This window comes from Sylvia atricapilla, chromosome 22 (assembly GCF_009819655.1).
Source record: "Sylvia atricapilla isolate bSylAtr1 chromosome 22, bSylAtr1.pri, whole genome shotgun sequence".
NCBI lineage: Eukaryota > Metazoa > Chordata > Aves > Passeriformes > Sylviidae > Sylvia > Sylvia atricapilla.
This window is the reverse complement of record NC_089161.1, coordinates 6,361,971-6,387,665: the sequence shown is the minus strand read 5'-3', so window position 1 is coordinate 6,387,665 and position 25,695 is coordinate 6,361,971. Positions and strand designations below refer to the sequence as shown.

General features: G+C 57.8%; 2 protein-coding genes across 3 annotated transcripts in view; one reads left to right on the top strand and one right to left on the bottom strand.

Annotated features, from left to right (window-relative positions):
* Nucleotides 1–16,370, top strand: part of PAX7 (paired box 7) — a 102,561-nt gene extending 86,191 nt beyond the window's left edge. For both annotated transcript variants that reach the window (XM_066334416.1, XM_066334417.1), the window contains exons 8-9: nucleotides 11,924–12,170; nucleotides 16,255–16,370. In XM_066334416.1, coding sequence (XP_066190513.1) covers nucleotides 11,924–12,170; nucleotides 16,255–16,370 — 363 coding nt within the window. The remainder of the gene's footprint in view (nucleotides 1–11,923; nucleotides 12,171–16,254) is intronic.
* Nucleotides 1–25,695, bottom strand: part of ALDH4A1 (aldehyde dehydrogenase 4 family member A1) — a 157,773-nt gene that overhangs the window by 88,656 nt on the left and 43,422 nt on the right. The gene's annotated exons all lie outside the window — the stretch shown is intronic.

The window sequence follows — 25,695 nt, the reverse complement described above, 5'->3', positions numbered from 1 at the left end:
TCTCTGTCTTTCATTAAACGGGAGGCGGAGGGGGGCTCGCGAGGGGAGGGGGCGGGAGATGTGATCTCCCATGCTTAGCGAGGCCAGATACATTAATTACAAAACGGCCATTTGCGGCATGAAAATGCATTAATTAAATTTATGCAATCATTATCTTTAAATAGTCATATCTTTAAAACGATCAGCCCTTCCTGAGTCTTCCCTCTCCTCCGCTAAGTATCTCTAATCCCTTTTCCAGCGGTTTATCTCGGGATCAGCGGAGCCTTGTGTGCTTTTAAACTTCTGCGGCAGGAGATGCCTCCAAAACCTCCGCTCCAGCCGGAGAGGGAGCGGCAGCCGCGCTCCTGCCCTTGGACGGGCACAGAGAGAGCGTTTGCCCCGTTTTGTTTTTGCAGGTTTAGAATCGTGATATTCTCATTAAAAACCCTCGTGGCTCGGCCGGGAGCCGTGGGGTTAAGGAGTGGAGTTTGTGCGGGAGGGCGAGGGATGCGCTGCGGATCCGGCCCGGGGCGTGCGGGGCTTTTTTTCCTTGGAAAAGGTTTGGTTTCCATGAGGCAGCGCGCTGGCACAGGGCGCCTTCCATCAGGGCATCTTCTTGCCTCAAAAAAAAAAAAAAAAAGAAAAGCAATCGCCTCATTCGAAGCCATCGATGGCGTCCGTGAGGGGGGAAAAAAATATGTTTAGAAAGAGGCGTTTTTCCTCACGGATGATTTGGATAGCCTCGTGGCGGCTTTGCTTTGCCATTCTAAAAGACACTTTATATCGGAGCGCCTTCAGAGGCGGCCAAAACCTCAAATTGTGCCCGCGGAGGAGCGGGAGGGGCAGCGAGCGAGGCGTTAACCAGGGAGCTTCTGCTCTCCTGCCTCGTCCCGAGCCTTGCCCCGGTTGTGATGAGCACACAAATAAATCATCACCGAGAGCGCGGCGAGGTCGGCGCCGCCGCCCCAGGTAGGGCAGAGCCGAGATTCCCGGCAGGGATTCACCGCATCCCTGCTGGAGTAAGCACCGCGACCTGGGCAGGAAAACTCCATCCCAGCGGCTTCGGGAGAGGGATCGGAGCTAAACCCGCTCCCTCGGGGCTTCCTCAGCGCTGCGGGGGAAGAGTTTGTTCTGCTCTTTGTGTTGATCAATCCTGGCGGGTTTTATTCCCACCGTCCGCTATTCCTGGGCGGGCAGTGCCCGGTCACACCGGGGCGTTCGGACCCGGGTTACCTTCGGAGTTTGGGATTAGGGCGGGGTGGAATTTGGGGTGGGGGGCGGTGGGTCCTGTTTGTCCCGTCTGAGGGGCAGGGATGAGCTGTGGGATCCCTGAGGGGCAGGGATGAGCTGTGGGATCCCCGAGGGGCAGGGATGAGCTGTGGGATCCCTGAGGGGCAGGGATGAGCTGTGGGGTGTCTGAGGGGCAGGGATGAGCTGTGGGGTACCTGAGGGGCAGGGATGAGCTCTGGGATCCCCGAGGGGCAGGGATGAGCTCTGGGATCTCTGAGGGGCAGGGATGAGCTGTGGGGTATCTGAGGGGCAGGGATGAGCTGTGGGATCCCCGAGGGGCAGGGATGAGCTGTGTGGATCCCTGAGGGGCAGGGATGAGCTGTGGGATCACTGAGGGGCAGGGATGAGCTGTGGGGTATCTGAGGGGCAGGGATGAGCTGTGGGATCACTGGGGGGCAGGGATGAGCTGTGGGATCACTGAGGGGCAGGGATGAGCTGTGGGGTATCTGAGGGGCAGGGATGAGCTCTGGGATCCCCGAGGGGCAGGGATGAGCTGTGGGATCCCCGAGGGGCAGGGATGAGCTGTGGGATCCCTGAGGGGCAGGGATGAGCTGTGGGGTATCTGAGGGGCAGGGATGAGCTCTGGGATCCCTGAGGGGCAGGGATGAGCTGTGGGATCCCCGAGGGGCAGGGATGAGCTCTGGGATCCCCGACGGGCAGGGATGAGCTGTGGGGTACCTGAGGGGCAGGGATGAGCTGTGGGATGTCAGAAATGGCCTGGGCAGTGCCCGCCCTGCCCGGAGATCCCCGCGGCTCCCCAGGCTCCTCTTTGGGAAGCGCGGGATGGAACTGGGGCTGTTGGGATCCGGCACGGCGGGAACAAACAGGGAACGCCAAGGGCTCCTTCTCCCCGGACCATCCCCGGGAATTCCGTGTCTGGAGAGGAGGGAAAAGCCTGGCCAGGGAGCAGGAGGAGGCGTTTGAGCTGGAACAGCCGAGCTCCAGGGCCGGGGCTCTTTATGCTGGATTCCCGCGAGGATCCTGCTTCCTTCCCCGCTTTTTCCAGGCTCTGCTCCGTGATGGATGCAGCTCCTCCATCCCCCATTCCCGGTTTTCTGTGGGGCTTTGGAGGGTCAGTTTGGTGCGAGGCAGCAGCTCCCGGAGGCCCGGCAGCACGGAGGCTTCGGGCGGAGAGCACGTGGCGCCGTGCGGGGCTGGGAAAGGCATTTCCTTGGATTCGGGAGCCGCGATTTTCCTCTGGGTGAAGGGAAAAGAGGCCCTGAGTCTAAAAATCGCCCCCCGTAGCACCCTCAGGAAACCCAACGGGAGCCGAGGCTCCGCCGGGATCGGGCTCAGCCTTTGGGACGGGCTGGGAACGAGAAATCCTCCCCTCCAAAAACGCCGGGAACGGGGGAAGCGAGAGAACAGCGAACTCAGCCTCGGATTTTCCCTTTTTTTCGGCCTTGGATTTTCGCTTTCTTCGGCCGGCTCGGGCAGTTCCCCGCCCGGGGCTCGGCCAGCGCTGCTCCTGCTGGGCTCGGAGCGATTTCAGCTGCCCGGGAGCCCCGCGGGCTGAGCCAGTCTCTCCCTGGGGCGGCTTCGGCTGATCACATTGCACTGATCACAGGGAGCGGGGCTGCGGCTCCTCATGCCTTTTGGGCTCCCGAAAAACAGAGGCCGGACAGAGTTAAGGGTTGTATTTACTGAAGGTTTTACTCAGGTACATTTGGGGCAGACAAAGCCCCCAGGGGCTACACCCAAAAATGGACCACGGGTCACGGGTTTCACACTTTGATAAGTTTGGTTCATTGGTAATGAAGTCATTTACCCCAAGTTTGCTCCCCCCAGCTCACTTCTGTTTCCATTTCTCGGGGCCTGAGGCAGTGGGGTGTCCTTAATTCCCAGAGGAATCGTTGTGTCTGACCAAAATGGGAGAACAGCAGCTCACACTGTGTGTGGAGTCTAGAGTCATACACTGAAGAACTGCAGGATTACAAACAGATTAAAGATAGAAAAGCTGAAATCGCTGTCACTAAGGCATCACTATCAGCTCAGGGGCTGTCAGGGCACAGAGCAGCCGAGCCCCGGGCCGGGCGCTGGGATCCGCGGGCGATTCTTTGTGCTGCCGCTCCTTCTGCACTGACAGAGAAAAGCCCTGGAGCGGGCCCAGAGCATCCCAGGAAATCTCCTTTGGAAGCATCACCTCCCACCCGCGGGGCTGCGGGGACAGCGGGACTGGGACTGGGACTGGGACTGGGAATGGGAATGGGAATGGGAATGGGAATGGGAATGGGAATGGGAATGGGACTGGGACTGGGACTGGGACTGGGACTGGGAATGGGAATGGGAATGGGAATGAGAATGGGAATGCGAGTGAGAGGAGGGAGAGGAGGGATGAGGCAACAAGAGAGCTTGCCGTGGATTTGGGTCTGGCTTTGTCAGAGGAATAAGGGAAGTTCCTAAAGCAGCTGGAGTTTGCTGAGGCCGGCGGGGTCTCCCCTCGGAGCTGCTCTGAGAGCTCGGCTGCAGGTTTAGGGCTGGTTATGGGGAACTTTGGGGGTGTTTGTTCCTTTCTTGGCGTTTTGTGTCCCTCACCAAGCCCCCAAAGCTCCTCTTCCCCCAGCAGCCCCCAGCGGGTCTGAGCTTACCCAAAACAGCTCAAAAGCCACAAGCTCGACCCATTCCCAACCCCAAATCCACCCCGAGTCCTTCCACTGCTCTGGGAGTGTCTGGGGATTCCAGTTTTCCCCGCTCCTGCCTTCCTGCTTTCTCTGCCGGGTGACTTCTGTCCCCAAACTGCAGGAGCAGGGATTTGTATTCCTGCCCCAGGTACTCGGGGTGAAGTGTCCCAGAGAGGGCTCCTGTTCCCCCGGGGGGATTTTCCCACCCAGTCTCTTCCTTCCAAAATATCCCTGGAGAAAAGAAGACTAACTGCGAGGAGGATGGCAGGAGCACCAGGATGGTTTGCTGGGGGTGACTCGGGATTCAGGAGGCCAGGCTCTGTTTGCTGAGCTGGGCCTCATCCTGGTGTTTCTCTGTAAAATGTCTCAGAATCCCGGTGAAATCAGGGCACTGCTCGGTGCCCGTGTGCCGTGAGACAAACCACGGTGCTGCTGGGTAAAGCACAGACCTCCCCTTCCCCGGGGGAGCTGCCCAGCAGTGCCTGGGGCTCAGGGCCCTGTGAGGGTTTGGGGTGTCGAGGTGCTCGTTCCCAGCTCTGGCAGGGAGCAGCTCTCCTCTCCCAGCGTTTGCTGCTCGGTGAGATCCATGTCCTCGGCCTGGGACCCCGCTGGCCGCCACTCCACGGGACATCTTTGTGTCCCCTCCCTGGTGGTGCAGCCTGGCCGAGCCTTTGAGTCCTGCTTTCCTCCGGGGGACAGCAGGGTTTGGTGTCCCTGTGCCAGGGGCCGTGGCTCGTGTTTTGGAGCACAGTTTGGTGTCCCAGAGCAGGGTTTGGTGTCCCAGAGCAGGGTTTGGTGTCCCCGTGCCAGGGGCCGTGCCTCGTGTTTTGGAGCAGAGAATGGTGCTCCAAAGCAGAGATTGGTGTCTGAAAGCCGGGGATAATGGCTTGTGTTTTGGAGCAGAATTTGGTGTCCCAAAGTAGAAATTACTGTTCCAAGCTAGGGACTGTAACTCGTGGTTTGGAGCAGAACTTGGTGTCCTAGAGCAGAGATTGGTGTCCCAAATTAGAGTTTGGTGTCCCAAAGCTGGGGACAATATCTCGTGTTTCAGAGTCCAGAGATTGGGGTTCCAGAGCAGAGTTTGGTGTCCCAGAGCACAGTTTGCTACCCCAAAGGACAGTTTGGTGTCCCAGAGCACAGTTTGGTGTCCCAAAGGACAGTTTGGTGTCCCAAATGACGGTTTGGTGTCCCAAAGCACAGTTTGCTGTCCCAAAGCCAAGCCAGAGGCCGTGGCTCGTGTTCCGGGACCAAGCAGCTTTAACACAATTCCCGCTCTTCCCCTCCCAGTCCCGCTTCTCCCACGGGATCTCTCCGAGCCCTCCCGGACGCTTGACCCCCAGAGCTCCGGATTCCCTGGCGGGATTCCCGCGGCTCCTTCCCGGAGCCCCCGCGCCGAGGCCGTTCCTCCTGCCCCTGAGCCGAGCCCGTCCCGCTCTTTGCACGTGGCTTAGAGCCTTGTCCTCAGAGCTTTGTCTGTGATTTGTACATCCCTACAGAAGCAGGGTGCCCAAAACAAGATGCAGTGCTCCCGCTGGAACCTCACCATAGCCCTGAACAATCAGGTAACAACTTCCCGCCGCCCCTTCCTCCTCCTCCTCCTCCTCCTCCTCCTCCTCCCGTGGCTCCGAGCTCCATCGCATCCCCGGCTCCATCCCACCCCCCGAGCCCTCTCCATGTCGGTGTGTGCTGGCTTCCCATCCATGCGGCGCTGCAGGGCCATTTTAGGGCACGGGGGCTCATCTCCATGTCACCTGCCGTGTCCCAGCCCCCTCCCAATGTCCCTCAGGTGTTCGGAGCGCTGGGAAGGCGCCGCTGGCGTGCCGGGGTTGGCTGTTTGCTCTTTGGCACGGCTCTGGTGCCGTGTGTGCCCGGGGATTTAGGGAATGCAGGGTTCGGGAATGTCGTGGCCGGTTCCCAGCTCTCCACAGGTTTTCCAGCGCAGGTTTGGGGTAGGAAATTGGGATTTGTCAGCTCTGGAGCCCACCCATAGCAGGAGGAGCTCTGGGGTTTGGGGGCTCCTCCACCGCTGCCCTCGGCTCCTGGGGCGGGGATGAACCCCCGGGGGTTTGTCACCCTTGAATCCCCCCAAAATCCAAGTGGAGGCTTCAATCCCGGCCTCGGGGACACCGGAGAGAGCCTGGGCTGCGCTCGAGGTCAGCGGGGTCACCCCGAGGGGGGCTGGGGGATGGCTGGCCTTGGAAAAGCCCTCCAGGGCCCTCAGGAGCACCCCCGCCCTCCAAACCCGGCACAAAGCTCCGGTTTGCTCCAGCACTGGCTGGGGGAGGCCGCTGGATGGAGGGAGCTGAAAGCCGGGTGCGAGGTTTGCCCAGGTGCGGGGAGGGTGAGGCACCCTCTGGATCCGCGAAGAGAATTTAACCGGCGCTCCGTTTGGAATGTCGGGATCCAGCTCGGCTGGCCGCGGTGATTTAGAAAATATTCGAAATTAATTGCTCGGTTTTGTGAGTGCAGTGTTAGTGATTGCTACACAAGTCATTTTAGTCCTACCTAGGGGCATATTTGCATATATTTATCCTCCTTTCAAGTGGAGATCTTTGGGGAAAGTGTATTTATCTCCTCCTAACTCTTTCTTCGGCTTTCAGCCGTCCTACAGTCACCTCTTCATTCTGTTCCCATTTAATGTATGTATGGAATAATCGACTCTTCCTCTTCCCGCCAAGTGGAAATGAATCCACAGAGATCAAAAAGCATTAATGTGCGGAAGGGTTTTTCCTTCTGCCAGGAGCCGGTGCACGGAGCAGGGAAAGAGAGAGATGGGAAAGGTGGAGCTGGGTCCTCCCAAAAACTGCCTGGGAGGGCAGGGACAGGAGAGGAACTGGAGCAGGCAGGGGTGGCAGGGACCCAGCTCCCTCCTGGGGGATCTGGGAGAGCTTTGTCCTCCATAAATCCCGAGATCCGGCGGGTTTCCCAGCTGGCAGATTGTCCATGCCTGGGATAGTGAAGTGGGAACACCCCAGAAGCTGAATCCTGGGGAGGTTTCAGCCTCCGCGGCAGAGAATTTCCCGGAGCTTCTTGCCTGGTGTCGCACCAAAAAGTCCAACTGATCCCATTCGCAGCTTTTTCCCAGGCAGGGAGGATTTCTCCCCATTCCCAGGAAAGCAGCACCACAGCCTTGGGAACTGCACTGCCAGGAGCCCCCTCCCTGAGTGTCCCAGGGTGTGTCCCTGGATGTGACCAGGGGATCACTTGGGGATCCTGGGGAGTTGTGGTCACTCAGGGGTGTCCCCAGGGCAGGAGCTGTGGTCACTCAAAAGTGTCCCCAGGACAGGAGCTGTGGTCACTCAGGGATGTCCCTAGGACAGGAGCTGTGGTCACTCAGGGATGTCCCCAGGGCAGGAGCTGTGGTCACTCAGGGATGTCCCTAGGGCAGGAGCTGTGGTCACTCAGGGATGTCCCCAGGGCAGGAGCTGTGGTCACTCAGGGATGTCCCTAGGGCAGGAGCTGTGGTCACTCAGAGGTGTCCCCAGGACAGGAGCTGTGGTCACTCAGGGATGTCCCCAGGACAGGAGCTGTGGTCACTCTGAGATGTCCCTAGGACAGGAGCTGTGGTCACTCTGAGGACATTCCCATGGCTCTCGGGGACCACTGGGGAGCTCTGCCAGGACAAGGGCTGGCCGCAGTCGGGTGTCACCCTCCCCCTGTCCCTCCCTTATCTCTGTCCCCTCTGTCCCCATCAGCGGGGTCCCCGCAGCCCCGCCCCAAGCCCGCCCGGTGATTGCCCCGCTGGAGGGTCCTAATCGCGCTTCCCTCCCCAAAGCCGCCTCCGTTTATCATAAAGGGTGCACATTTCCCCCGCCGCAGCTTCCACGGCCAGAGGCCCTCAGGGCCGGCTCAGAAATGGAGGGAATTAATTACATTTTTTTAACTCCCCTCCTTTTAAAGTAGGGGAGAGAGCGATGAAATGTCCCGGGGGGAGCTGCCGAGGAGGGTGGGGAGGGAGGCAGCAGCAGGAGGTGAGGGGGGAGCCGCTGCTTTCATCCAGGAGGGTCTTTGTGCACCAACCTCGGGCTCCCCGACACCCCGGGACCTCTCCCTGCCCGTCCCCAGCCCGAAGGTGACCCCGGGGAAGGCAAGGGACGAGGCCGAAGGCTCCCGGCCCCACGGCTGGCATTGACTGGGCCCCGAGTGCGCACCCACGGGAGGGGTTTGGGCCAGGGGAAAGGGACAGGGCAGGGATGGCAGGGAGGGAAAGGGATGTCTGTCAGTCCTGCTGATGGACAGCCAGCAGATTCCCCTGCAGATAAACCCCGGCAGATGTGGAGCGGGTATTGATTTTTAGTTAGTGATGATAATGCACCAAGAAGTAATAAATTAGAAGCCGGCAAGGTCAGAAAGGAAAGGGAGAAGGACTTTGCATTCTTGAGGAGGGGATCCAGAGTTCAAAAGTGGCCTGGAAAATGAGTTTCTCCAGCTGGGAGAAGAAGTCAGGGAATGCAGGCCCAGGAAGGGCTCTGCAGGGTTTTCCGTGCTGGTGGCAAGGAGGGAATGGGAATCTCCTGTTCTCTCTCATTATTCCAAACACCTTCATGTCCTGGGGTGGGAAAGTTGGATCTGCCCTCGGCTGAACCTGTGCAGAGCTCAGGGAGCTCGGCCCCAAATCCCCCTCAGCCTGTCCGGGAAGGGCAGAGGCTTCCCGTGGTCAGCATTCTTGGAGAGGGACCGGAGGGTTTGGGGGCTCAGCTGAGCTCTCAGGGTCCCCTTGGCCACCCCAAATCCTTGGGAAGATCCAGCTGGGATGGATCCCTGGCCTCTGCCCGGCCACGCAGCCATTCCCCACCCTGGCAGGGCTGGGAGGGATTCCTGGTGTCCTGATGTTCCCCCGTGGAATTCCAGAGGGAATTTCAGCCCAGAGGGAGGCCTGGGGCAGGGTCCCTGCAGGGATCCCGGAGGGGCGGCAGGCGCTGGGAACTCCCCAGGAGACTGCTGGAGCTGGGCCGGCCTGGAGTGACCTCAGGGCTGAGATCAGGAACCGCTCCTGACTCCCGCTGATTAAAGCCAAACCCCTGTTTTAGCAGGATTTGTGGAAGCATCTGCCCCGCTCCCTGAATTTGGAGTGTGAATCTGCGTTTCATTTGCCAGCCTTGCTTTACATCCCCCTTTTTTTCCCCCCAAAGGAAGTGTTAATGCGGCTCTCGCTGGCTTGGGGAGCCGTTTCTTTTCTCGGGGTAATAAAAAGCAGCTGAGGCTCTCCAGGGCCACGCCGGGAGGGAGAGCAGCACAAACCCCGCTGCTCCCTGAGCGATTCCAGTCGCCCTCTCTGCACCTGCGGGGTTTGGCTGGGCAGGCTCACAGCACTCCCAGGCCTGGACAGCTCAGGGACGGCGAGGAGAAAGGGCACCGCTTCCCAGGAATAACTCCCCATCCGCACCTCCGAGTTTTCCGCGCGTGTTTGTTGTTTTAAACACCCGGCTCTGCTCTGGATTCACTCCAGCTGTGCCCGGGGCTGTGTGGGGGGGTCCTGGGGGTCCCTCGGGACACAGATCCAGCCCCCCCAGCCCAGGGGATGCTCCAGCCCGGAGCTCTCCCTGAACCCAGCGGATTCGGGCTGGGTCAGATCGGGGTTGGTGACCCCGCTTTAGGGGAGCCCACAAATAACTCTGGAGTGGGAGAGCCCCTCCGGGCTGCCCTTGAGGGATTTCCCTGCTCCTGCAGAGCCTGGAGGTAGAGGGCTCCGTGTTACACCCCCGGGACAGCACAGCCCCCCAGCCCTGGATTAATCCACTCCCGAGGATTAAATTCCCTTTCCCGTCTCCGTGCCCCAGTCCCTGGGCTGGCTCAGCCCAGCCACGGGCGCATTTTTAGGGCTGAACATCATCGAGGCACCTCGGGGCTTAATCCCCGCCAGGAGCTGTGCCCGGAGGCTCTGCAGAGCCTTTTGAGGCTCCGGCCAAGCTCCGTGTGGAGACAGCGGAGCCGGGTTTAACTCTGGGGGAGCAGCAGAGAAGTCTGAGCTCGGTGCAGGGTGAAAGCCTGGAGGAGGAGGGGTCAGTGAGACCGGGCTGGGGGGAGAATGAGCCCAGGGCCGGGGGGAACGAGCCCAGGACTAGGGGGAACGAGCCCAGGACTAGGGGGAACGAGCCCAGGGCAGGGGGGGAACGAGCCCAGGACTAGGGGGAACGAGCCCAGGACTAGGGGGAACGAGCCCAGGGCCGGGGGGAACGAGCCCAGGGCAGGGGGGAACGAGCCCAGGGCAGGGGGGGAACGAGCCCAGGGCCGGGGGGAACGAGCCCAGGACTAGGGGAACGAGCCCAGGACTAGGGGGAACGAGCCCAGGACTAGGGGGAACGAGCCCAGGGCAGGGGGGGAACGAGCCCAGGGCCGGGGGGGAACGAGCCCAGGGCCGGGGGGAACGAGCCCAGGGCCGGGGGAACGAGCCCAGGGCCGGGGAGAATGAGCCCAGGGCAGGGGGGGAACGAGCCCAGGGCAGGGGAGAATGAGCCCAGGGCCGGGGGGGAACGAGCCCAGGGCCGGGGGGAACGAGCCCAGGACTAGGGGGAACGAGCCCAGGGCCGGGGGGAACGAGCCCAGGGCCGGGGGGAACGAGCCCAGGACTAGGGGGAACGAGCCCAGGGCCGGGGGAACGAGCCCAGGGCCGGGGGGGAACGAGCCCAGGGCAGGGGGGAATGAGCCCAGGGCAGGGGGGAATGAGCCCAGGGCAGGGGGGGAACGAGGCCTTTCCTCTCTCAAACCCCATTCCCGTGCCCCATCCCCAGAGCAGCCCCCGCTCGGGGTTAGATGGATTTTCCAGGATTTTAACCCACCCCCTCGCCCTCCGCGGGGGTCCGGCCATCCTCTCCCTGCCCCCCGCTCCCGAATTCCCCTCCCGGCTCCGCTCCGAGAGGAGAATTTGTCCGGGAGGGGATTTTCCATCAAGGCGAAGGGGATTGTCCGTCTTTGCGGCACTGCCGGGCCCTTCCGGGGGGAGGAGGAGATGCTTTAGGAAGCGGGGGCCAGCTCGTGGCTGGGCATTCACCGCGGAGCCCGCCCGGGCAGGGAGGAGGGGCCGGGAAGGTGTCGGGGTGAGCAGGAAGGGGAACCTCGGCCCCACAAAACCCCCCCGGTGTCCTTCCCGAGAATGCGGCCCCGGCACAAAAGCTCACCAGGCCGCTGCTGGCGGATAAAGGGCTCATTTTACCACTTGCCAGGCTCCAAATATTTCCAATTTGCCACTTTAATTGATGTCAATAAGGTTATGCTAAATTCGGAGATTTGGAGCCGCTCGGCATCTGAGCGCCGGCCGGGCCCCCCGAGGTGACCGTCCCCTGTCCCCTCTCCCCCCGCGGCCGCTCCGACACCACCGAGAGGCTGCGGGAGCCCCCGGCCTCCCCTCGGCCCTTCCCCTGCCAACCTTTTCCACCCTTAACTCGGAATTACCCCGGGGAAATTCTGCTGATCCCTGGCGGGACCCGGCTCCCCGTGTGAAGGGCAGAGCCTTACCCCCAGCTCAGCCCCGGGAACAAATCTGGCATTTTTGCTGCAAGAAAAAGGGGAAAAAAGAAAAACAAAACACCAACAAAAACCCAATTAGTTCATCTGGTTCAGGTCTCAAAGCAGGAAGATTTTTTTGGTGTGCAAATTGAATTACATTTTCCAACCGAGCACTGAAACGAGCCGGACCAGGACCTGTTACCCTTTAACATTTGGGGGCAAAGAGAACTCGGACACTTCAGGCCCTGGAGCTGCATCAAAGCCAGCGAGGGTTTGATCTGCTTCGCTTGGGGACCTTTGCAAGCCTGACTTCCCAAGGACGGGGCATTGGGAAAATTGGGATTTTTCTCCTAGTTTTCCGTGCCCGTCCTTAGCAGGGCAACAAAACATCCCCAAACCCGAGTGGGCTGAGGAGGAACGGCCCCGTTCTCCCCGCTCAGGGCTCCGAGTGGAGCCCCGGGGCCGCTGGCGGGGTTTGGTGGGAGCACAGCTTGGCTCTGTTCGGCCTCTCTCCATCCCAACACACCATTTCTGCGGCCCTTTTCGTGCCCCCCCGGCCCCTGACGGTGCCTCCGGTGTCTCTGCAGGTGATGAGCATCCTGAGCAACCCCAGCGGGGTCCCGCCGCAGCCCCAGGCCGATTTCTCTATCTCTCCCCTCCACGGCGGCCTGGACAGCACCAACTCCATCTCGGCCAGCTGCAGCCAGCGCAGCGACTCCATCAAGTCCGTGGAGAGCCTCCCGACCTCGCAGTCCTACTGTCCCCCCACCTACAGCACCACCAGCTACAGCGTGGACCCCGTGGCCGGCTACCAGTACGGCCAGTACGGCCAGAGTAAGTCTGGGAGGAATTCCCCCTTCCCGGGGAGCGGCAGGAGCCAGGGGGGAACGGGGGATTGGATACTCCAGTCTGTGCGTCCAAATTCCCTCTGTTGAGTGGGAGAGCCGGGGGAGTGTGTCCAGCTGGAGGTAAAAATCCGCTCCAGGATTGCTCCTCCCCTCCCAGGCAAGGCTGGAAGCTCCGCTGAAATGTTTTAGGTGAAACCTTTCTGGCAGTGAAGAGCAATTCCCAGCCCTTTCTCCTTCCGCAGTTCTCACCTCTCCAAAATGCCCGGACTGGCTCAGCCTGTTCAGCCAGGGGAAATGTGGGGTTTGTAAAGCCGAGATGACCGTGTCCCAGGCCAGGGCTCGGAGCTTTTCCTGCGGAATGCGTTCATCAGCTGGGCTGGGGCTGGGGAGAGCTGGGATTGGGATCCTGAGCCTGCCCGGGAACTGGGATTGGGATCCTGAGCCTGCCCGGGAACTGGGATTGGGATCCTGAGCCTGCCCGGGAACTGGGATTGGGATCCTGAGCCTGCCCGGGAACTGGGATTGGGATCCCGAGGCTGTCTCTTGCACAGGGACAGCCCGATCCTGGTGTTGTCCCCGCTGGGTGACAGGGACAGCCTGGCCAGTGAGAATTGGCCTGGTTGAGTGACAGGGACAGAGTGGCTGGGGGTGATAGGGACAACCGGGTCAGGGGTGACGGGGACAGCTCGGTCATGGGTGTTGTCCCAGCTGGGTGACAAGAACAACCCGGCTGGAGGTGACAGAAACAGCCTGGCCGGAGGTGACAAGAACAGCCCGCCAAGTGACAGGGGCAGCTCCACCAGGGTGACAAGGACAGCTCGGTCATGGGTGTTGTCCCATCTGGGTGACAGAGACAGCCTGGCCGGAGGTGACAGGGGCAGCCCAGCCAGGGGTGTTGTCCCAGCTGGGTGACAGGCACAGCTCTGCCGGGTGACAGGCACAGCCCTGCCGGGTGACAAGGACATCCCTGCCGGGTGACAGGCACAGCCCTGCCGGGTGACAGGCCCAGCCCCCGTGGCCGGGGCCGTTCTCACCTGTCGCGTTGCCCCCAGCGCTGTGAGCGCCGCTGACCCCGCGAGGGTTAAAGGTGCATCCTCTTCCTGCGGGCGCGCTCCCGCTGCCCGCAGCGTGTCCTCGGTGACCTTTCCTCCCTCGGCCGCGCTCCCGGCCCCGCTCCCGTCACAGCCTTTAATGTCCTTAACGCCGCGGCCTCAATGAGAACCGGCTGTGGCGGCAGACGGGATCAATAGCGGCCCCCCGCCCCTCCTCTTTTTGTTTGTCGGGAGTTTGATCTGTGACCCCTCGACCTTCCCCTCGCTTCTGGATGCGGGGCTGGACACACGTGCTATTGATAAAAATCTTAAACAAATTCCGATACCATGTATTTCCAATAAAGATTCCCTTGGGCGAGGCGTTAGTCACACCCATGTGTGTAAAAAATAAAATAAGGGGACGAGCTGCGTTTGGGAGGAGAGGGGGAAGGAGAAAGGAGGGTTTGTCTGCCTCTGCTGCAGGAATTCGTGCTCGAGCCGCTCGCACAGCCCCGTTTGTGCCGTTTCCTGGGCCCCCCGTCCCGATTTGTGTCACCCCGTTGGTGACGAGCTCTCTGCAGTTTGCCTTGGTAATTAGTGCTGCTGGAGCAGCTCCTCCCGTGCTGTTGACCTTGGAATAACGGCGTTTCTCCTGCCTTTCCCGGTGCCTGTTGTGCTTTGCAGATAATTCCAATTCCTCCTCCTTTCGGATCCTTCGCTTCCCTTCAAATTCTGTTTGTCAGCGTGAGGTGACCACCACGAGGTCATTTATTCAGATCGGGTGTTCCTTCCTCCTCTGCTGAGGCACAAAAGCGCCGGAACTATTTTTAGGTGGTGAAATATATTAATTACATAATGCAAAGTATAATTTGGGTTATATATAATGCGGTGGTGTATATACTATACAATGTAATTAATAGAGATGGTGATTCATATAAATGGCATTGTATGAATGGGGGTTGTGGTGTAGGGGCAGGCTCTGTGTGACAGGGGACAAAGGCAGGATTTGGGAATCAGAGTGGCCTCGGTGGCCTCTGGGCCAGGCCTGCAGAGACTCAATCCCTCTCCTCCCACCTCTCCTTATTCCCGGGTTTACAAAAACACACCCGGCCTCACTTTCCCTCTCACTTCAACAAACACGCAGAGCACCCTCCGTGAATTTCTGGGTTTATTTCGGCTTCTGCCCCATTAAACCGACAGCGCCCATCCCTGATTTCTGCCCTGCGACCCCTGGTGCCTGTGGACTCTTCCCGGCTGCGCAGAAAGGAACATTTGGGGGTTTTTGGAGGGTGGGATGGCCATGGAATTGCCATGATGGAATTCCCAGCCTGGCAGGAAGTTGGAGCTGGGGGTGTTGGGTTCTGCTCACAGGGAACGAGGGACAAAAGGAAACGGCCCCAGACAGCACCGAGGGAGGTTTAGGTTGGATTCTGGGGGAAATTCCTGCATGGAAGAAGTGCTCAGGCACCGCCCGGGCTGCCCAGGGTGATGCCATCCCTGGAATTGTCCCCAGAAATGGATGCAGTGCTCGGGGGCAGTTCGGGGATGGGCTGGGCAGTGCTGGGTTAAGGGCTGAACTCGATGGTCTCAGGGGGTTTTTCCAAGCTCCGTGACGATTCCGGGACTTTGCGGGCTCCAGCTGCTCACCCCTCTCCTTCCCCCAGCGCCACCCAGGCGGGTGACAGCAGCGACAGAGCCGCCAGCACACACCCGGCGTGTCGCAGGAGTGAGATCCCTGTGTCCCCGCGGCCTCTGGGGGCCAGCACTGCCCGGGATTCCGGGAATATCAGGAGACGAGGGAAAAGTCCTGGATGGGAGCTGGGGGTGGAAGCCCGTGGGAGGTGGCGGCCCCACAATGAGCACTGCCGAGTCCCGGGTTATCCCGGGATCCCTCCCGCTGCATCCCTGCCCGAGGGGAGCGGGGCCGTGTTAATGATGCCGGTGATGGAACGCGGGAGCGTGAAGGGAATTCTAATGGATCTGCCAAGTCTAATCAGGATTGGTGCGTGGAAGGGGCTCCTCTGGGGCCCGCCGCTGACAGGACGTTGATGGCTGAGATTTGTTTACTCATTGGCAGCGATCGGGCAGCTCCTGCCAGCTCCTGATTAATCTAATTGGGGCCATTAGAGGCGGCGAGGGGGGTTTGACTGAAGCCCGGCTAATGAGCGGTGTCACCGTCCTGTCCCAGCCCTGTCCCCTCGCCCCGGGGTGGCCGGGGGAGCTGAGACCTCCCGTCCCCGCCCGGGCTGCGGCTGCTCTCCCTTCCCGGGTGGAGGCGAGGGAAGAGGTTTGGGATGAGGGGAGGCCGGCAGAGCTCACGGCCGTGAGTCTGCAGTGGCCGAGGCAGATCCCAGCCCAGACCCGGGGAGACCCACCCAAACCTCTGGAGTCACTTCCAGCAGCATCGCCGAGAGTGGAGCCTGGGAGTCTCATCCCAGACCTTCGGGCTCATCCCAAAGCTTTGGGCTCATCCCAAAACCTCAGGCTCATCCCAAACCTTCGGGTTCATCCCAGACCTTTGGGCTCATCCCAGACCTTTGGGCTCATCCCAGACTTTCGGGTTCATCCCAAACCTTCGGGCTCGTCCCAAACCCTCAGGCTCATCCCAGACCTTTGGGCTCAGCTCCCTCAGAGCCCCATTTCTCCAGGGTGGAATTTTAGATCTTTTCCAGGTGTTCATGGAGAGAGTCAGGAGCCTCCCTTCCCCCGGAGGCTGCTGAGCCCCAGCAGGACCCGTGCTGCTCCTGATCGCTCCATCCTGGCTCTGAACCCCTTCCTGGGAGAGCAGGAGGTCCCTGGGTTGTGTGACAGCCCCATCGTGGGTCTGAGCCTTCACCAGGAGCTCCCTGGGGTGTGTGACAGCCCCGGGCTGTCCCTGCAGGACCTATCCTCCCCCTGGCAGCCCTACCCAAGCTCTGAGCCCTTCACCAGGAGCTCCCTGGGGTGTGTGACAGCCCCGGGCTGTCCCTGCGCCCTGCGGGGCTGCAAGTCCCTGTCACTGAAGGTGCTGAGTGTCCTCACTGTCCCTTTCCCCCGCAGCCGCCGTGGATTACCTGGCCAAGAACGTGAGCCTGTCCACGCAGCGCCGCATGAAGCTGGGCGAGCACTCGGCCGTGCTGGGGCTGCTGCCGGTGGAGACGGGCCAGGCCTACTGAGAGCCCCCGAGACCCCCGGAGAACCCCGGCGGCTTCCAGGGATCCCTCCTGACCCGTCGCGCCCCAGCTGCCGAGGAGATGGGAAGCAGGCGGGAGCCGTCCCGGGATCCGGCTCCTCCAGAGCATTCCAGAGGCGCGTCCGGCCCCTGGGGCCTGACTCCTCCTGTGGCCAGAGACAACGGCTTGGGTGCATTTCTCAGCCCCGGGCCCAGACCCCCTGGCCACGGCATCCCCCCACACTCCAGGACTTTCCATTCCCTGGGTAGCTGGCACAGTCAAAGCCAAATTGAGAGCGCTTTTTTTTTTGCCTTTTTTTTTTTTTTTTTTCCCTTTGCAAAGGGAAAAAGGAAAAAAAAAAAAAAGGGGAAACGTTTAATTTTGTTTCCTTTTCTTTCCATTGCTGTAAATTTGGTGTATGTTGTATAGGAAGGAATAACCAAGCTGAGCATTAAGGGTGATGTAAATCGGGACCACAGAAGAACTATGGACCAAATATAAGGACTTGTTTTAGAACAAACAAACAAACCGCAAAGAAGAACGAAAGCAGAAAATCATTTATTCAAGGGACAGCAAATTTCCGCAGCCCAGCCAACCCTCCCTTCTCACCAGTGGCTTCCCAAAGCAGGGCTGGACGGGCCAGATCGCTGCTGAGCAGGGGCAGGATGGAATTCCAGCCAGCCTGAGACCTTCGGAAAGCACAAACATCTGCAGGAGGAGCGGGGACGAAGGGCACGGGTGACATTCACTTCTCCTCTGAGGGACCAATCCAGATCCCATCGTCACCACTGGGCCTTGGCAGCAGCGGGGACAGCGCTGGCCTGGCACGAGGAGGGGCTGCGGACACACCTGGACACCCTGGGGACACGGGCAGGGCTCCTGGTGGCCCTGCTGTCCCCGAGCTGGCCACGGGAGCAAGGACAAGAGGAACTCACTGAGCAGAGCTGGGTTCTGCCACAGGAGTCACCCGGGAGGGGACAGAGCTGGGCCTGGAGGTGCTGCCCCTGCCCAGGGGTGGGCGTGGAGCCAGCACAGAGGAGCTGAGGGGTTTGTGCAGCAGCCAGGACGGGAAGGGGCTCCCAGCTGCCCCTCTGCACACTGCAGGGGTGGGATTCACTTTCCGAGGCATTCCCTGTTCTCACTGCCGGGAGAAAGCTTTGCCTCATCCCTCCATCCATCCATCCATCCATCCATCCATCCATCCATCCATCCATCCATCCATTCCTCCATCCATCCATCATCCATCCCTCCATCCATCCCTCCATCCATCCCTCCATCCCTCCATCCATCCCTCCATCCATCCATCCCTCCATCCATCCATCCATCCCTCCATCCATCCATCCATCCCTCCATCCCTCCATCCATCCATCCATCCCTCCATCCCTCCATCCATCCCTCCATCCATCCATCCATCCATCCATCCATCCATCCATCCCTCCATCCATCCATCCCTCCATCCATCCCCCAGCACAGCCCATTCCCATGATCCCCTCCCTCTGCTGCTGGAGTCTCTCTCTTTCTCTCTCCCCCTCTCTAAGCCAGATCCCATTCCCTGGATTTATCCCCCCACTTTTCTCCTCTCCTGCCTTTGTGTCACCTCCTGTCCCCGCTCAGACAGACGCAACATGCCCAGGTCACGCTGAGGGGCTGCCCTCCCGGGGGTGACATTTCCCTTTTGGCAGTGGTGAGGATCCTGAGGGAGTCCTGAGCATTCCCAGCGGTGCAGAGGTCCCCCCTCGCCTCCCCTGCTGGGTCAGGAGATCTGGCAAGGAAAGCTGCCCTGGGATGAGGCAGGAGCTGAGGTGTGAGGGGTGCAGTGGCCAGGGGCAGAGTTTGGTGTCCCCAATGAGCAGAGTTTGGTGTCCCTCACAGGCAGAGTTTGGTGTCCCCAGTGAGCAGAGTTTGGTGTCCCCAATGAGCAGAGTTTGGTGTCCCCAGTGAGCAGAGTTTGGTGCCACCCACGGGCTGTCAGTGTTTGACACCCTGAACCCCTTCAGGTCTCTGCTTTCAGAGCAAATTTCTGCTTTTGTGCCCTGAGGGGACCCAGTGGCTGCTCCAGGTTGCCACAGGAGACTCCCCTCCTTCTCCCTTCTGCCTCTCCCACCCTTCCTGAGCATCTGAACCTGTCCTGGCAGCTGGAACACCTCCCTGGGCTCTCCCCGGCCCAGCCCCACCGCATCCATCACTGACCACCAGGCCACTGTCCCTGCAGCCACCTGGGCCAGTCTCCTGTCCCGGATTCCCAGCCTCCCACCACAGCCACACGTGGCTCCCACCAGCTTTGCGTCCCAGCTCTGGCACAGCTGGCTCGACATTCCCAGAGAGATTTCTCGACATTCCCAGAGGGATTTTCCTGCACCTCTCTCATGCAGGATCTCAATCCAGACAACTCCGGAATCCAGCAGCTCAGTGATCCAGAAATCCCGATTCTTCTCATGCCACACACAGAGGCAAACATTCCCTGGATCACAGAGTTTGGAAACAATTCCATGCCCACCTCCTCTCCCGGGGCAGCGCGTGGCACCTGCGGCCAGCGGGGCTGAAGGGACACAATTCCCGGAGGGGACAGAGGAGCCCCAAGGCCCTGGACTGGTTTGGGTGATCCCGAGGCCTCTCCCGGCTCTGCTCCGGGGATCTCGGGGAGCAGCGAAGCCTCTGCTGTTTCCCTGGGGGAATCCAGGGTGTCTCCGTGCGCTGAGGGAAGCACGTGCTGGAATTTCCCTCGGCACCACTCACAGCAACTGCTAAACCGAGAGATTTCCTGATTTTTAACCATATCCCAGAGGCCAAACGCTGGGAGCACCCTCCTGCCTGCGCCCTCCCTGCCGCTGGAATTCCATCCCGTGCCCATCCCTCCTCCTGGCCGCCGGAATTCCCGACCCAACGCCCTCCTCGGCCCTGCTCAGCCAGAAGGAAAGTCTCCATCATTCCACGGAATCGCTTGGCTGCTGCTCCTGCTCTGATCTCCCCTGTTCTCTCTCCTCCTCACCAATGGACAGCCGGGCCTGGCCGCCTCACCCGAGGGCAGGACCCCCAAAAAACCCCGAAATTAAAAAGAGGGAGCACTGCAGAAACCTCTCTGCCAATCCCCTTCCCCAGAAAGTCCGTGGGCAGCCAGGCACTGCTGTAAATAGAATTCCTAGAGGAACAAAATAGCTCTTCTCTGACCTTCCCCTCGTGGTCGCACTTTGTACATTTAGTCGGAAAAATTTGGTCATGTGCTGTATGTTTATAGAAAGTTGACTTTTTTTTTTTATATACTAAAAAACCAACCCACAGTGAGTGCCGTGCTAGTTAAAAAAAAAAAAAAGAAAAAGAAAAAAAGAAAAAATAGAAAAATTTTAAAAAAAGAAAGAAAGAAAGAAAAAAAGGGGGGATGGGGGGGATGAAATGTAGAAATTTACCTATTGTGTGTTTTCAAAAGACATTCCAGAATCTTTGGGGTGGGATGGGGTTGATTTTGGGCTTTTTCTTTTCTTTTGTTTTTTTCTTTTTTTTTTTTTTTTCCTTTTTTTTTTTGTTTGTTTGTTTGTTTCGTTTCTTCCTTTTGTTCGTGTATGAAAGTCAAAAGTAACTTCTGTTTTTTTGTTCTGTTGGTTCAGTTTTGTTTCATGGATTGCCAACCTCAGCTCTGCTGACGAGACACAAACTCGGGGCTGGGGTGGGACAGGGAGGGGACACGGCAGGGGCAGGGCCTGGAGCGGGGACAGGACAGAGCGTGGACAGTCAGAACAGACAGCGGGAACCTGGCCGTGGCCACCTGCGGCCACTGGGGCCACCAATGGGCACCAAGCCTGGAGAGCTGGACAGCGGGAACCTGGCTGTGGCCACCTGCAGCCACCCAACTGTGACCACCCGAGTGGATCCTCAGCTGCTGCTGACTCTGGGGGACCAAAAATCGCCCAAAGCCTCGTCCAGAGTAACAGCAACCAAGGGACGTGTCCAGACATGGTCACAGCCAGAGGTGGACACACTCCAGAGATGGCCACAGCACAGATGGCCACGGCACAGATGGACACAGACAGAGATGGACACTGCAGCGTGGCACGGCAGAGAGGGCCACAGCAGAGATGGACACGGCACAGATGGACATGACACAGATGGACACATCAGAGATGGCCACATCAGAGATGGACATGTCAGTGATGGCCAAAGCCAGCCGTGAACAGACTCCAGAGATGGCCACACCAGAGATGGACACACGCAGAAATGGACACACCCAAAGTTGGCCACATCCAAGGACGCTCTCCCAGCTCCACCGCCCTCCCAGGCCTGCCGGTGACCCCTGCCACCCCCGGGGGACAGCGGTGACCCCGAGAGGGTCCCTTTGGCCCCCCAGCCCCGTCCCGCCCCAGCACAGCCGGACTTGGCCCACCGCAGCAGATCGGCTCCTTTGTGTATTTAACGCTTCTAACCCGCCCTCCCCGGCGCCCCGCGGGCCCCCCGAGCACTGTAGGGCATTCCCTGTCCCCGAGTCCTGCGGGATTGTCGCTTCTGTGTTTGCCTCATCGCCATCTGCTCCGGGCCGTGGGCGCGTCTGCGTGCGCCGGGTGTGTAAATACGGAACCGCACCATAATTTATTCAGCTATATGGAGTAGATTTAGTAGGAAGAGAAACTGGTTTTGCTTTAACTACCTGCTGCCTGTAGGTGTCTTTCTGTAACTCAGGCATAACTGTTATACATTAAAAAAGAAAAAGAAAAAAAAAAAAAAAAAAAAAAAAAGAAAAACCCATGGATTCCAAGTGCCTTTGGGTTGTTTGCGTACCGGGAGAGAGGGGGGAGAGCTTTGGGGGTATCCAACACACGCAGGGAAATTCCAGCTGGTTTCCCTCAAAATCCCGGCAGAACCGCGGCTCTGGTTGGCGGCAAGGTGGAAAAGCTGGGCGAATAAATGAAAAAACTCTTTAATTTGGCCGCGGTTCCGCGCAGGGCAGGAACAATCCCCCGGCCGCCCGCAGCACAACCGAGCCTTTATCCAGTGACTGGGAGCAGGGCAGGGCCCTCCCGGCTCCGCGGGCACCTGGCTCTCGTTAAACACCGGGCCCGGCACCGACTGGCGGAAAAGTGTTCCCCAAGTGCGGGGGGACTCAGGGCTGGGGCTCCGCAGCGGGAATGGGCCTCGGGAACAAAGCCCTGGGTTCAGGAGCCCACCGGGAGAGCTTCTGGATCCCTAGGACAGGAGCTGATCTCCAGCCGAGCCGCGCTGGGCCGGTCCCCGAGAGGAGCCCCACAGGACCTGGGGGGTTTGGGGCTGTCCCCGCTCAGCCCTGGGGGGTTCAGGGCTGTCCCTGCTCAGCCCTGGGGGGTTCAGGGCTGTCCCTGCCCAGCCCTGGGGGGTTCGGGGCTGTCCCTGCTCGGAGGGGTCGGTCCGGGAGCTGGCCAGCCCCACAAAGCCGGCTGAGGTCACTCCTGGATGGGAAACACTAAACGTGGGGTGGGAAACATGAATGTGGGGTGGGAAACGCCAACTGTGGGATGGGAAACATGAAAAATGGGAAACACCAAACATGGGATAGGAAATATGAAATGTGGGGTGGGAAACACCAACTCTGACATGGGAAACACCAACTCTGAGTTGGGAACACCAACTGTGGGGTCAGAACCACCAAACACGGGATGGGAAACATCAGCTGTGGGGTGGGAAACACTAAATGTTAGGTGGGAAACATGAATGTGGGATGGAAAACACGAAATATGTGAAACCCCAAATTTGAGATGGGAAACACCAAATGTGGGATAGGAAACATGAAATATGATGTGGGAAACACCCAATGTGGGATGGGAAACACCAAAAGTGGGGTCAAACCACCAAATATGGGGTGGGAAAAATCAACTGTGGGATGAGGAACATCAACTGTAGGGTAGGAAACACCAAATGTGGGGTGGGAAATATCAGGTGTGGGATGGAAAACAGGGAATATGGGAAACCCCAAATTTGAGACGGGAAACACCAACTGTGGGATGAGGAATTTCAACTGTGGGATGGGAAAAACCAGCTGTGGGGTGGAAAACATCAGCTGTGGGATGGACACTGCCTGGGTTTGGGTTTGGAGAGGAGAAAGGGCCGGAATCACCAGCCTGGGGTCTGCCCCTGGCTCATGGAATCCCGAGGGCTTTCGGGTTGCATTCCCCCACCTGCACCCCCTTATCCAGCCCATCGCTGATGCCCCTGAAGCCCCCACCCGCTCCCAGTGCCAGGAAAATTCCCATTTCTGAGGAAAATGGGGAACTGGGGAACCCCCGAGCCAAGGCTGCCCACCCCGGATGGGGTCCGGGGCTGGGAAACCTCTGGGCTGGAGATTTGGGGGGCTCTGGGGGCTCGATGGGGCTCCCCAAAAACCTGTCAGGAATGAGCTGGAGACTGCAGGTCTGGCACCACACCGAGGGCACCCCCAAACCCCAAAACTGCATCAATTATGGGCAGAGAGGCTCAGCCCCGTGTGGGAACCATCACCAGCTCCAGCCTGGATCCCTCCCCGTGTCCTGCGGGAATCACTTTGGGGATCTGAGCCCCCGCCCACCCCAGACCCCAGCAGGACCTGCTGGATTTTTCCCGAGGGAACGTCAGGAGCTGCTGCTGAGGGCGGCCCCGAGCCCTGCACACTGTGGGGTCACACTGGGGACATTGGGGAACGGATCCCGTTTGTCCAGGGACCCCAAACGCAGGGACACCAAAACGGGGGTGACATTAAAAACGGGGTGACACTAAAACAGGGTGACACTATAAACACGGGAACAATAAAACGGGGTGGCGTTAAAACCATGGGGACACCATAAAACGAGGTGACACTATAAACACAGTGACGCTAAAACAAGGGGACATTAATGGGGTGACATTAAAAACGGGGTGACACCATAAACAGAGTGACACTGAAACGGGGTGACATCAAAACCAGGGTGACACTCTAAACATGGTGACACTAGAATGAGGGGACGTTATAAACACGGTGACACCCTAAACACAATAAAACGGGGTGACATTAAAAACGGGGTGACACCATAAATACGGTGACACTAAAACGGGGTGACATTAAAAACCAGGGTGACATTAAAAACCAGGTGGCGTTAAACCCACGGTGCCATTACAAACACAGTGCCATAATTCCCGGCCACATCCCTGGTTTCAGGACCTCTCCCGGCCCATTCTCGGCGCCTTCTCCGCGGCCCCGGAGCGTCCCAACACCGCGGGGACAGCGGGGACATCCCCGGGCCGTGTCCCCGGAGGTCACCGGGGCCGAGGGAGCGCCGGGAGCCGCCCCCGAGTTAGGCCCTGATACGGCTCTGATAAGGCTCTGATAAGGCGCTGATAAGGCTCTGATAAGGCGCTGATAAATCAGCCCCCGGCCCCGGGGACACCGGCGGCGGGCACAGCCCGGGCCCGAGAGGGACCCGAGGCCACGGCTGTCCCCGTGTCCCGGGGGGCAAACTCCGCTCCTTTCCTGCCATTTATTTCTTCTGTCTCGTGTCTTGTTTTTTGTAATTATTTATTCATTTATTATTTTCATTTAATTATTTTTCATTTATTCCTTTCTTATTTCATTCTTTGCGTGTATTACTTTAGCATTCTTATTTATTTATCTTTCACTTATTTCTTTGTTATTTTTATTTATTTTCTTTTATTCCTTTGTTATTCTTGTTTGTTTCTTTTTCATTTGCTCATTCATTATTCTTATTTATTAATTTAGAATATATTGTTTATTATTTATTTATTATTTTATTTATTACTTTTAATTTGATCAATTATTTTTTATTTATTCATTTATTAGTATTATTTATTTTATTTTAAACTTTATTTTTCATTTTTTAAAATCTGGTGTTTATATTGTTGTATTTGGGGTTTGTTTTCATTTATTTATTGTTATTATCATCTGGGAGTCACAGCTCTTCCCTCTGGCCCCCAGACCTCTGCACTCCCTGCAGCCTCCTCTGATCCCCCACTGGATATTCCCCAGGAATTCTGATATTCCCCTGGAATTCTGATATTCCCCAGGAATTCTGTGCTTTGCTGCTGGAGGGAGCCCGGGCCGGAGGGATTCCAAGCACACAGAGACTCCGAGCACAGGAAAATCCCCCCAAATCAATAATTACACCTTGCTCTCAGTTCTGTAGGGCGGAAACCCTCAGAGGGAAATGCACAGTTTCCTTTTCTGCTTCTCTACCAAAAAAAAGTTGAATATTTCCATTATTTCCCTGCATATCCTCACAGTTACTGTTGGATTCGATGATCCTGATGGATCCCTTCCAGCCCAGCATATTCCATGATTCCATGATTCTGTAACCCTGCAATTCCATGATTCTCTGATCCTACAGTTCCATGATTCTATAATCCTATTATTCCATGATTCTAGAACCCTACAATTCCACGATCCTGCGATTTTATAATCCTGCAATCCCATGATTCTATAATCCTGCAATTCCATGGTTCTCTGATCCTACAATTCCATGATTCCACAATTCTATAATCCTACACTTCCATGATTCTATAATCCTTTAATTATGTGATTCTATAATCCTGTAATTCCATGATTCAGTGATTTTATAATCCTCTAAATCCATGGTTCTCTGATCCTACAGTTCCATGATTCCATGGATGTATGTATAATGCTGCAATTTCATAATCCTATAATTCCATGATTCTATAATCCTGCCATTCCTCAGTTCCATAACCCTGCAGCTCCATGATTCTGTGATTCTGTGATTTGATAATCCCACAAATCCATGGTTCTCTGATCCTGCAGTTCCATGATTCCGTGATTCCATGATTCTATAATCCTACAATCCCCTGGGTCTGTAATCCTACAATCCCATGATTCTATAATCCTGCAATTTTGCAATTCTATAATCCTGCAATTCCATGATTCACTGATCCTACAGTTCCATGATTCCAGAAATGTATAACCCTGCAATTCCATGATTCCATAATCCTGCAATTCCACTATTCTGTATTCCTGAAATTCCATGATTCTGTGATTTTATAATCCTGCAATTCCATGATTCCATAATCCTACAATTCCACAGTTCTCTGATCCTAAAATTCCATTATTCCATGATTCAGTGATTTTATAATCCTGCAAACCCATGGTTCTCTGATCCTGCAGTTCCATGGTTCTATTCCCAGAGGGAATTTGAGGAATAGACTGTTCCATTTCCATGCCGAGGCTCTTTCCACCTCATTCCTTTCCCTTTTCCTTTTGAGGAGAAGGACAACCCGGAAGGGAAACAAAAGATTTTTCCTTTCTGAGATTCAGAACCTTTTTTTAAGCTCAAACTAAAGAAAATCAATTTTTTTCCTCCCTTTTTATTCAAATCTAAGCAATGAAACCTTT